At 33.0% G+C, this 12,168-nt stretch overlaps 2 protein-coding genes across 2 annotated transcripts; one reads left to right on the top strand and one right to left on the bottom strand.

Annotated features, from left to right (window-relative positions):
• Positions 1 to 6,749: 6,749 nt before the first annotated feature.
• Positions 6,750 to 8,037, top strand: LOC131805344 (tRNA methyltransferase 10 homolog A-like). Its single transcript, XM_059128440.1, has 3 exons — positions 6,750 to 7,003; positions 7,074 to 7,650; positions 7,706 to 8,037. Exons 1-3 carry the CDS (start codon positions 6,827 to 6,829, stop codon positions 8,008 to 8,010), a joined length of 1,059 nt encoding a protein of 352 aa, XP_058984423.1. The 5' UTR covers positions 6,750 to 6,826; the 3' UTR covers positions 8,011 to 8,037.
• Positions 8,038 to 9,603: 1,566 nt separating this feature from the next.
• Positions 9,604 to 10,997, bottom strand: LOC131805340 (ribosomal RNA-processing protein 8-like). Its single transcript, XM_059128434.1, has 2 exons — positions 9,783 to 10,997; positions 9,604 to 9,722 (listed from the first exon to the last, which is right to left on the bottom strand). Exons 1-2 carry the CDS (start codon positions 10,817 to 10,819, stop codon positions 9,719 to 9,721), a joined length of 1,041 nt encoding a protein of 346 aa, XP_058984417.1. The 5' UTR covers positions 10,820 to 10,997; the 3' UTR covers positions 9,604 to 9,718.
• Between the last annotated feature and the right edge of the window lie 1,171 nt (positions 10,998 to 12,168).

The raw sequence follows: 12,168 nt of genomic DNA, 5'->3' as shown, positions 1-12,168 counted from the left end.
CATTCTTGGGTAGCGCGTGCTGAATGCGATGGTGCTGAGTCCTATTGGAATGTCCAAAATGTTTGCGTGCCCACGCTTTAATACACCCTCCAGAATATTTTCGCGATAATATTCGGCATTTATTTTGATGCCACGGTCGATTAATTCGAGCGAAGAGCGAACATCGGCTATTATGGCGGCCCACACCATCACCATTGTTGTCTGAAGCAAACCGAAGGTGCACAATTTCACCTGACCTCTTTGGCAAGTAAACACTGTCATTTTGTTTGTTTACAAACTGATGGACAACGAATGTTGTCGGAGAAAATCAAATTTGGCAGCTCACTACTTTCGGCCAAGTGAATTCCATCACGAATAACTTTTTTTCTGGAAAATTCTCACAATATAATAAGCTGTCACTGGAATAATTTTAACAGCTTTCTTTATGGGTCGGATCAAAACTAGAAAGAGGTGCCAATGCTGGCACGTACCGTAATGAATTATATTTCCATGTCATTGAGAAGGTCGCGGAAATATTTGGTATTATGAAGTATAAACTTGGGGCTGCCTGTCTTCTAATTTGTTCCCAAATAACCAAATCTTGGGTTCTCATCAAGTTTGACTTTGAGTGTTTTTATACCCTCCACCATTTTATGGTGGCTTTGTCATTTCGTTTGTAACTTCTCGAAATATTCATAATAGACCCTACAAAGTATATATATTCTGGATCAGCGTAAGACGATCTAGCGATGTCCATCTATCTCTCTGCCTGCCCGACTGTCTATCTGTCCGTCTGTTGTGGTCACGCTAACTTTTGAACAAATTGAGATAGAAGGCGAACATTTGGCGTATATGCATACTTTACCAGTAGGCAGGTTAAGTTCGTAAATGGGCCATGTTGGTCCACGTTTCCGTATAGCCCCCATACAACGGTACCTCCCGATATTCGGTATTTTCATGATTTTAGGGACAACTCTTTCAAGATTCGTAGTTGAAGTTCGTAATGGGTACTACAGCCTACTACCAAAAATTTCGTAAGCAGGTCAACGTCTTCGTATAGTCCCCATATAACGGTTTTCATTTAAGTGGCAGTTTTCAGAATTGTTTTTGATTTGCATCAGCTTTAATATGACGAAGTGAACAAATTTTCAAAATGTGCAACATGAAATTGACTATTTCATTTTTTTTGAAGAAACGCCTGTTTTCTTTTCTAGAATTTACTGAATGTCTCTATTATCAATATCTGGACGTGAGAGAGTTAATTCTCTTTACAAATTTTACAGGGTGAGTTTTACCCAGCGGGTTATTGAACAGATTTTCTACAAATAATTTATTTTTTCTCACTATTATTAAATTTTTTGTTTAATGGGTTTTTAAAACAAAATATATTTAATTTTCAATTTGAATTGAAATAAATAAAAAAAAAAACATAAAAAACCAAGAAAATAAGATTAATAAACCGAGGATCAATAATTTCCAATTAGTAATAAATATTAAAACAAAACGATAGTATAAACCAATAAAAATCATTAATCAACAACTACAAGTATAACCACAAAATCATCATATTAAAAGAAATTCTACATCAAAAAAAAGGATGGGGATGAACTCCCAAAGCAACAAAAAACCGTAGTTTTGTAGTAAATTTTTAATTACTTTAGTAGTTTGTTAAAATGAAAAATAAATAAAATAAAAAATTTAAAAAAAATAAACACAGAAATCTAAACAAATTATTTACAATTACATGAGCATATTCTAAATACATACAACAACAAGAACATTTTCCAATAGCATACATACATATATACTCTATATATTTAGATTAAATTAAAAAATTGAAGAAACGATTAAAAAATAAAAATAATATAAAAAATGGGAAAATATAAAAAAATTACATTAAAATGGAGTTGCTTGGTATAATTTAGTTGATTTACAGCATAGTAGAAGAATATAGGTAGACGCATCGACACAGCTGCTGGGATAATGAACTGTCAAACCAATTTTGGAATGGAAAATGTTGAATGAAAAATTATTTAAATTTGTAAAAATTGTTGACGTGACGTGAATTATAATAGCCTCCGAATGACGTCGAATAAGAAAACATATAAAAATCCACTTATATTTGAAAATCTACCTGTATTTTTCTACCATGATTTACAGGCAGTATTTTAATGATATGTTCCTACATTCGGAATGAAATATGGCAGTAGATATTTTGTAATATATTTACGAAATTTTAGTGGGTATTGTCTACGTATCAGATTAAATTGTTTTTATATATGTAATATCAAATTTTTCATATGTAGAAGTTGCAGATATCGTGTGATATATGAACGAAATTTCAGTTGTGAAAATCAAGAGTAAAGTACATACCATGGTAGAAGAATAAAGGTAGGTGCATCAACGCTTCAGAACAATGAAATGTCCAAAATTTTAAAATGTTTTTTTTTTTCAAAAAGAAGTAAAAGCAAATCTGAGGATGTTATGATGAATTTTTCAAACATTTATACGAATTTTGATAATTTTCTTCGATAATTTTTAATTCCAAAATTGGTTTCACAGTTCATTGTCCCAGCAGCTGAGTCGATGCGCCTACCCGAGGTAGATGTACTAGGTAATCGCATCAGCCCAGCTGACGGCACCATTAAATGTCAAAACAAATTGCTGTAATGAAGAATTCGGCCTAAATGAATGCAACAACAAATTTGTTAATGTTGTCTTCCCTAAAAGTACCTTTTTATAATATTTCAAATAATTTAAGAGCAAGTTTAGAGTGAAACCAGTAAAAAAAAATTAAAAGAAAATGAAGGAAGGAGGTTAGAATGGAGTGCAGCTTTAAGAATTAAGCTAGCCTCAACATCTAAAATTCCCAAAGCACATCACGGGAAGTAGTGCAAGAATTCGACTCTTGTCATTTGCAGTTCCTGAAAACTTTCGACTTAAACCAGTAAAATATAGTCATTATAAGTTTTTTTAAAAAATATCTTGGTTTAAAAAATATCGCAATACTACAATTAATACTTATTTTACTCTTATTTGTTTTACAATAAAAACTTTTATTGCGACGTTCCTCGTTTCTGATTGGTTGAAACAAATTTGCGGCAACCTTTAAATGTCATGGCGAATCTATGTTTTTCGCCTTTGATGCCAATTTTGACATTTGAGGGTACCACAAAAGTTGTTTTATTGTAGCAATTCGCCGATGCGGTTACCTGTTAGATCTACCTTGCGCCTACCTATATTCTTCTACCATGTCAGACACTCTTAAGCTGGGAATACATAAAGCGCTTATTTGGCTGGCTTAAGTCATCGGCTGGCTTCTTCGGAAATGAACAAAGGAGCCTAGGGCCAAAATCGAACTAGGTCAACCTAAAACTCCTTTGTTCATTTACGAAGAAGCCAGCAGATGACTTAAGCCAGCCAAATATGCACTTTATGTATTTCCAGCCTTAATGCCTTCAACGCCATGCCCCGTTAAAGATTTTAAGGGATCTATAGTCGTATTTCCGTTACACGCTTTTCAATTGGAATAGACAAATGGAAATATATTCAAAGTACGACTTTTTTGTTCCACTTCGATAAATATTTATACCATCTTTTCGAGTCAATTTAGCCATTTTCAAATATCGGTCTGTCCAAAGGAATTAAGTAGAAGCCCCAAATATTGTGCTACGCAAGGACGATTTGAAAATCGGGGCATTCATGCTCTCTATTTTACAGACTCTGTCTGTATTCTACAATTCTCAGTAACACAGGTTTTGCCATGGTACAATGAATTCAAGGTAGGGCAGAACTACCATATGATTTAAATTTTTTTATTTTTCTGGCTTAATAAGTCAACTTCATTTGCTTATGTGTGTGTCTTCTTTTCAATAATAAAAAATTGTTCAGAAAATATTCAAATTCGGGTGTTTTCAAAATGCTTATTGCAACGAATGCATCGACAAAATCTAAAGTTTTTGTCGCGAAATAAACCATAAGAGATATATAGAACATGATATTGAAAAGAAATTTCATTCATTCAGTTTTCGCGGTTTTAAATTATTTATTCAAAATCAATGCAACAAGTTGTTTGTTTTTTTTACTGTTTTGACTGTTTTAATAGTAATTCTGACATTACAAGCCAAACAGGTAGACCTCTATACTTGCAATTTTTTCAAAGTTGACCTACCTTCTCTTCATTGTACCATGGGTTTTGACATATTTCATAAAAGAATTGAATTGAATTTGGACTCCAAATTTTAGAATTCATTTTTCGGATTATGAGCATTGTCTTAAAATATTCCCATAACTGATAAAAATGACATTAAATATTGACATTATGGATTCTGAGGGCATTTCTTGGTATAGGACATAAAGCGTTTGATCCAAATTAATTTCAGTTATTTTATTTATAAATCTGTCAAGCAACTCCGGTATTTGGAACAAGCAATGATATCACAGTACTTAGTATGTATGTATATTCTCATATATGTATATGCATTTTGTGCTAGTGAAATATAATAACTAAAATTAAAATTCATATTATAAAAACGAAAAAAAAGTTAAAAAAAACTAAAAAAAGAATAACAACCAATCTCAAAATACATGCAACATGATATTTACATTATAATGAAATTAATTGTTAATACGTTAATTATTATTATTATACAAACCAACCAACACATAACACCACATAACTACTTCTTATATGCTTAACATAATTATTATGATTAACTATTATTATTATCATGACTACTATTACTATTCATTAAAATTTATACACCAATGAAATTTACTTTTGACATACATTCATTCATCTATACTTACATATGAAAACCATGGAAAATTGTCCCACATAAAACTACATACATACATATTGAATATGAAAACAAAAAAAAAAAACACAATTAGCGAATAAGTTATTTTTTGGAAAATCAAACCAAAATAACAATTGTAACCGAATTCTAAAATTCAAAAGTGTTAATTTTTTTGTTATACGTATATTTTTTGGAAGTTTTTTTTTTCATATGATTTATATTATTAATTACCGTTTTAATTTATAAGAGATTTTTTTGGATTGTTTACAAACGAAAAATCATTGTAAATCATATACAACAACTATTATTGCATATTAATTATTAATATTATTATTGAGAAGAATATAAAGAACATAGTCATAAAAGAAATCGAAAGAAAACAAACAGAAACAACAACAACAATATAGTAAAATATTACTTTTGTAAATAAAAAAATATTGTTTGTTTTATTTATTACACTTAAGGCACGTTTTCATTTACTAAATGGAGTGGTAAATGGTAAAAAAATGGTCAAATTTATTGCGCCAATGCCTCGAATGAAATTGACTTTCAAATCGAGGGGATTTCACTTGGCACATCAATGTTTGGGAACATTTATGGTAGAAGAATACAGGAAAAGAAAAAGAAAACTTGAACAAATCTACTTATTAAAAAACTTTTAACAATTTTGACATATTAATGTTCCCAAGCGTTGATGCATCTACCTGTATTCTTCTACCATGGGAACATTAATATGTGACAAAGACATAAAACTATAAAGACTGGACAAAATGCATATGAGTTTTAATTTTTCTATTAGGTAGTAGATGGCAAGTGACATAACAGAAATGCATTGGAAATTTTAGAAAAATTTGTTATTCCGAAATCGCCGAAAAGTGGCGGAAATACGAGAAAAAAATATCAGATATTATAGAAATGCTCTTCCAGAGCATTTCCATGTACATTGAATTGATAAAAATCAACAACAACCCTTAAAAAGTGATGCTCTGTTAATTTATAACATAATGCTATGTCACGATATCGATATCCTTTTTTCAAAAATTTTATTTCTTGATTTTAAAGGGAATTTATACAAAATTCCCACCTCTGCATTTTCTGTAATTTACCTTGTCAATTTTCAATGCATAAAAAAGTGCGCATCTCTGATTTGTGTATATACAATGGATTTATGGATGTAAATTTTGACAATGAAATGTTGTCAAAGGTATAATATTGAAAAAATTGTAAACATATGATTACATGACTTTACCTTCTTAGTTCTACCATGATAAGTAGTAGAAATTATTGTTTTTCTCCCATAGATTTATTATATCGTTAATTTTACTATTTTCATTCACGTTTTCAACTTTTTGTGTAAATATTGAGATTTTGAACATATTTTTGTATTTTTCTATTTTTAAATTCTGCTGGAGAGACACTTGTCAAATATTTTTTCTGCCAATACAAACATTTTGAAAATATTGCCTATTTTGTTTACAGTTTTCTGTGGAAATTTCAACTCGTGGACAAAATGCGTACCTCGAACGAGAGAGAAAACAAAATGTACTTTCGTTTGAATGTACATATGCCATTCAACATTGTAGTTTTCATTCATAATTTTCAGTCGTACCAAAATTTTTCAAAATTTCATAAAATTTTTCTATTTTCAATTTGTATATGTCATAATTTATTTTTTCGATAAATGCTCTCATTTGTTAGGGATGGGACATATATTTTCGTTGTTCTGAGAGTGATTTGATTTGAACAATGTACAAAAATGAGTGTTCGCTCAGGATTTTGTGTGAAGAATTAGGTAGTTTTTTCATAGTTACGGGTCAAACAACGAATAGAGAGCGAATCAAGTGCAGTAGAACGCCACATTAATTACAGTGCCCTAGGCTAATAATTTCAATGGCAGTAAGAACATGACATTAATGTAAGGCAAAACGATTCAACTACAAATCGATTTATATTAACCTATTTGTCGAAAGTCGACGTATGTGTCCCTAGTTTTCATTTGTAAACAATAATAAGCAGGGACACCACACGTGCAATCCTTGGGCATAGCAATGGAAAATTCCGGGATAGAACAGCCAGCGGAGAAAAAGTTGAAAGAGGATGTATCAACCGTAGTAATTCCAAGTGCCCCTGGCTTTACTCCACCAACTCCGAACAGTAAAAACCAACTGAAAAAGCAAAAGAAACTGGAGCAACAACTGCTGCAGCGCAAGGAAAAGCGAAAGCAAGTAGGAATAGTCATTGATTTGTAGTCCTTAAGAAGTCATGACCCTCTAAATTATACGATTTTATTTTTAGGAAAAAGAACGTCAAAAACAAAAACGCCGAGAAGCTGCCGAAAAAGGTTTGCCCGTACGTAATGGCCCATCGAGAAAAGACCTGAAGAGACGTCTTGAAAAAGTCGGTGAACAGGAAAACCCTTTGCGTATTGTTATTGATTTAGATTGTGACGATCTGATGAATGAACGTGATATGGCAAAATGTGTGAAACAATGCCTGCGAATTTACACAATCAACCGTCGATCAGAGTGTCCTGTACAACTGCATTTTACTGGTATTAAAACTGAAGGCAATATACATAGAGTGCTTAAGAAAAACGACGGCTGGGAAAATTGGCATTTAAAATATCACTTTGATGAGACACATTTAGAGGCCTTTGACAATAAGGAGTTGATATATCTAACCAGCGAATCAGATACTGTGCTTGACAGTTTGGATGCCCAAAATGTGTATGTCATTGGCGGTCTAGTCGATCACAATCATCATAAAAACTATTGTCATGATCGTGCAACAAAAGCGGGCTTAAGAACGGCACGTCTTCCGCTGGGAGAATATGTGGATATGAAGACGAGGGCAGTGCTAACAACGTTTCATGGTATGTAATAAAAACAGAGATTATATCAAGGAATTAATATAAAATTTTATTTTAGTTTTCGAAATACTGGTACGTGTGGCCGAAGGTAAAAGTTGGACTGATGCTATCTTGCAAACAATACCACCAAGAAAAGGTGCCAAACCTAAGCAGATAGCTGGAAATACTGCAGAAAACAAAGAGGAAAATGTTAACGATGTTGGAAATCACAATACTGCCGGTGACACAGAGGATAGTAACCAAACAAAAGATACAGAAACGGAAAATAGTAATAGTGACAAAGTTGAAAGTTCAGATCCAAATTGTAATAATGCAAATGATGGTCAAGAATCATCTAAAAAGGAATTTATTGACGAGAGATAATAAAGGTTTAAATTACTCCATCTGGGTAATAAACTCATAAAAATCAACTGACAGAAAGTTATTTAAAGTCCAACTTATAATAAAATGTGGGATGCAATGCAAATCACAGCGCAAAAAAACAGACTTTGATTCCTAAGATGCAGAAATTCTAAAAAAGATTCTTTACTCTTCCTAAGTTCAAGATCGGAATAACCGCTCAACTCGTTCAAAAATTCTTGATATCTAAATGTTAAAGTAACATCATAAAAATGCATTTTCAAAATGGAACGTCTAAAGTTCACCCTGTAATTCTGCCTTTATGTCATTGACTGATAGATGATTTGGAGTTGTAACATTGCAGCTATTTGGGACCCAAAAATGATTTACGCAATAGAGACTAGATAGTACTTAGTCACTTCAAGGCACTATTGACCAACCTCTACCTATAATTATCTTTGGGTTGTTAGAATGTCAACCATCATTTGGGCTTCCTTGCCCATACATTGCTGTTGGACATGATTATATTTTATGTTAACAAGTAAAAAAGCTGTAAGTTCGGCAGGGCCGAACTTTGAATACCCTCCCCATTTGGAACGAATTTTGCAATTCTCAAAAACAATAAAATACGTTAAAAATTCTGTTCAAATCTTAAAAATGCCGAATACTGTTATATTAGGGTCTACATGACGACATGGATCTGCATAGGTAACTTTCGCCATAAGCCATTACAATATTCAAATGCAAACTTAAAAAAAAATCCGTGAATAATGTACTTTATATCATCAAAATACCGAATATCGGGACGTGCCGTTATATGGGGGCTATACGAAGACGTGGACCTTCACAGACAATTTTGTCTTAGGCTGTAGTATACATATCGAACTTCAAATACCGAATTTGAAACAATTCCTGTAAATAATGTCGCTAAAATTATTAAAATACCGAATATTGGGAGGTACCGTTATATGGTTGCTATACCAAAACATGGACCTACATAGCCCATTTTCAAGTCTGCAGGACTTTTGGTAATAATATACATTTGAGTAAAATTTTATCAATTTACTTCATTTCGTTCGGAAGCTAGAGTGATTTCCGCAGACGGGCAGACGGATAGACGTACTGACATCGCTAAATCGACATAGAGTTTATGCTGATCAAAAATATATATACTTTGTGGGGTCTAAAAAATATATATCGAGGTGTTACAAACGGAATGACAAACTTAATATGCCCTCCATACTATGGTGGAGGTTATAAAAATATGCAATCATAAGATTGACCATGAAGCATACATTACGAGAATTCAAATAAAATACAAAATGAAAAATGTTGCTATTAAATTCCTTCATTCGTAGATAATTTTTAAAACCTATGTCTTGCCTTTTAGCACTTCTGATTTTTTAAATGAAATCAGGATATTCCTAGACAGTTAGACCAATATTTGGATTTCATTGTTTGGATTTTAAATACTGTCATACAGCTGACTATCTGTTTGTTGTAGCAGGCTCAACTCTCTAAATTCCAAATGGGCTGAGAAGATACTTTTGGGACGAGTGGAGTAACTACAGATCGTTCTTAAATGTAGTGGTCATTTTCCAGGTTTTAAGATAGACATTTTAAATAGCTTATATATTAAAAGCAAGAGATAAGACATTATTGTTTTCTTTAACTCTCTATTTATTTTCTAAATTAGTCTTTATAATGTAATCCAATTGCACGGCGTACAGGTTTATCTAAAAGTTAAAATAAATTAATATGGTATCACATTATCATCTAATCACAACATTTCTTACCGTTTCCTGTACAAACATGGTTTCAGCTGCAACGCTGGCACATTGGCCACCTTGCCAACATTGCGAACTTTTTTGAATTGGAAAAAGTAGAAAACCTTTTGTCCAACATCTTGATTAAGCAACGTAAAACCAAAGGAGTCTAGCTTCCGTACAAAATCTTTGACATTATCGAAACGTGATTGAATCTCAGCCACATACATCAGGCCATCCATTTTCAGAACACGATTCGCCTCCAAAAGGTAATCTTTTAGATTTGTACCCATCAAAGACAAACAATACACAGCAACATCCAAAGATTGGGTATTTAGCGGTGTATTGGCCATATCACAGGAAATTATATCGTCGCGACAACTAACCAAATCCATGGAGTATACTTTGTGGGGTACAGATTTTGCCAGCATGCCCTCACCACAACCAAAGTCACCAATCTCCAAGGACTTGGGTAGTTTCTTAACCATTTTAATAATACGATTCAATGGATTTAATGGCCATTTTTCGACTTGGTGCCGATAACCGTCGTGATATGCTTTAAAGGCCTCTGGATCTGATTTGAAAAGTTGTTCGGCCTTCTTGCTGTTCATGGTGTACAGCTGTTCGTTGAGAAAACGAAATCGTCCACCCATTAGCTGTTCCTTCAACTTGGCCTCGAAGGCACTTACACCGCCAGCAGCCCCCATAGATGTGGATTGTTTTTCTTCGGCATCTTCTAACAATGATTCCTTGGCTGCCTCCAATAAGGCCGGAGTTGGCTTAATTTGTTTTTGTTGTTGTTTCTGCTTTTTATTATTCTTTTTCTTGTCGACTTTTCCTTCCTTAACTCTTCTCACTGTAGTCATTGTTTCATCATCGTCGGATTCCATTGGCATAGGTGGTGCAAGTGGGCCTCTTCCAGTGACTTCACTTTTGGGTTTTGCTTTGTTTTTCTTTTTCTTGTTTTTCTTCATTTTTCCACTGGCACTGGTGTCACTTTGGGCAGTGGGTTTAAATTTAACAGCATCGGCATTCTTGCCAAAAGAACTTGGAACGAAGAATTTCATTTTATAAATACACTGAATTTGATTTCCTTTTCTTCCGAGGTAAAGGTAAATAAACAATTACACTACACGTGCAGGCCTACACAATCGTCCAGCGAATGAAGGAAGAAGCAAAATATCTTATGTATAGAAAGTGGAAGAGCCAACACGCCGCAACAGCTGTCTATTCACAGTAGAAGTGATTGAACGAGTGTTTACGAAGTGTGGATGGCATAATGAGCGTCAATTTTAGGAATTTATAGGTCGATAAGTGGTTTACTTTAGTTAGTGAGGACACAAACCGATAAGTAATATCGTGGATGATCTGTAGTGTACAGTACAAACTAGATATCATTAATGGATGTGTGTGTACGGTTACCCTAATATTTGTTATATTTTGCTTAAATTAGGTCTGTCTGGTTACTTTTTCCTACAGAAATTATCAAGCAACTTCTTTCAGAGAGAGAGAGAGAGAGAGAGAGTAAGGTAGTTTTATTCTCTGTTGCAAGAATGCGAAATCGCTGCCAAAACATACAATCAATCAGCTGATTTGTCAAAACAAAAAACTGTTTCCACCAAAAAAGAAAGAACCGAAGAATCTTTGGTTTGGTTTTAGAAAGAAACAAAATGAATCAAAGCCTGACGAATTTTCTGACTCGTGGGAAATGTGAACCGTTTTTAAAATTCTTTCAATATGCTTTGATTTAGAAACCACAAGAATGTAAAAATAAAATAAATAAATAAAAATTGCTCTGTTCCAGTACCTGAATATAGTGTAATTTTCTTCGATATTAAAAAAGGGAAAATCCGTCATTGTAGTAAAAACTTTTACATTCTTGCAGTTCGGCAACATACCAAATTACGATAACCGATTTTTTTCTTTATATTTGACAACGATTTTTGCACAATTTTTTATCGAGAACTCGAAAAATTTGTTTAGTAAAGCTTTGTAAGTACAACCAGTTAAATTTTTCAGTAATTTTTTTAAAATTTTTCCAGTGGTGATATTATGGACTAGTGTTCTATAGTTCGTTATAAAATAACAAGAGCTTTATTAATAAACTAAATTGGACATCCAGAGACCTCTAGGAGGAATAAACAGACATGTTGGTATGTTCCAGGACTGCAAGAATGTAAAAGTTTTTACTACGATAACCGATTTTCCCTTTATGATAACAAAAAAAAATGCTGTAGATTCTTGTAGGTTTTGGAACAGAGCAAAAATGTGTAATCTGGCCCTAAGTAAACTAATTTTCAAAATGTTTGCCCTGATTTCGGGAAGGTATTTTTATACCCTACACCACATGGTGGTAAGGGTATTATGTTTTTGTGCATTTGTTTGTAACATGGAGAAGGAAGCGAGATAGACCCAT

Source organism: Musca domestica, unplaced genomic scaffold, assembly GCF_030504385.1.
Source record: "Musca domestica strain aabys unplaced genomic scaffold, Musca_domestica.polishedcontigs.V.1.1 50, whole genome shotgun sequence".
NCBI classification, from domain to species: domain Eukaryota; kingdom Metazoa; phylum Arthropoda; class Insecta; order Diptera; family Muscidae; genus Musca; species Musca domestica.
The sequence above is the reverse complement of the archived record's forward strand: the minus strand, read 5'-3'. Positions and strand labels throughout refer to the sequence as shown.

Excerpts from the sequence above, each read along its gene's own strand:
- LOC131805344 (XM_059128440.1), top strand. The coding sequence starts at position 6,827 with ATGGAAAATTCCGGGATAGAACAGCCAGCGGAGAAAAAGTTGAAAGAG. Across the intron at positions 7,004-7,073 it reads GCAAGGAAAAGCGAAAGCAA|GAAAAAGAACGTCAAAAACA; the intron begins GTAGGAATAGTC and ends TTTTATTTTTAG. Across the intron at positions 7,651-7,705 it reads AGTGCTAACAACGTTTCATG|TTTTCGAAATACTGGTACGT; the intron begins GTATGTAATAAA and ends ATTTTATTTTAG.
- LOC131805340 (XM_059128434.1), bottom strand. The coding sequence starts at position 10,819 with ATGAAATTCTTCGTTCCAAGTTCTTTTGGCAAGAATGCCGATGCTGTT.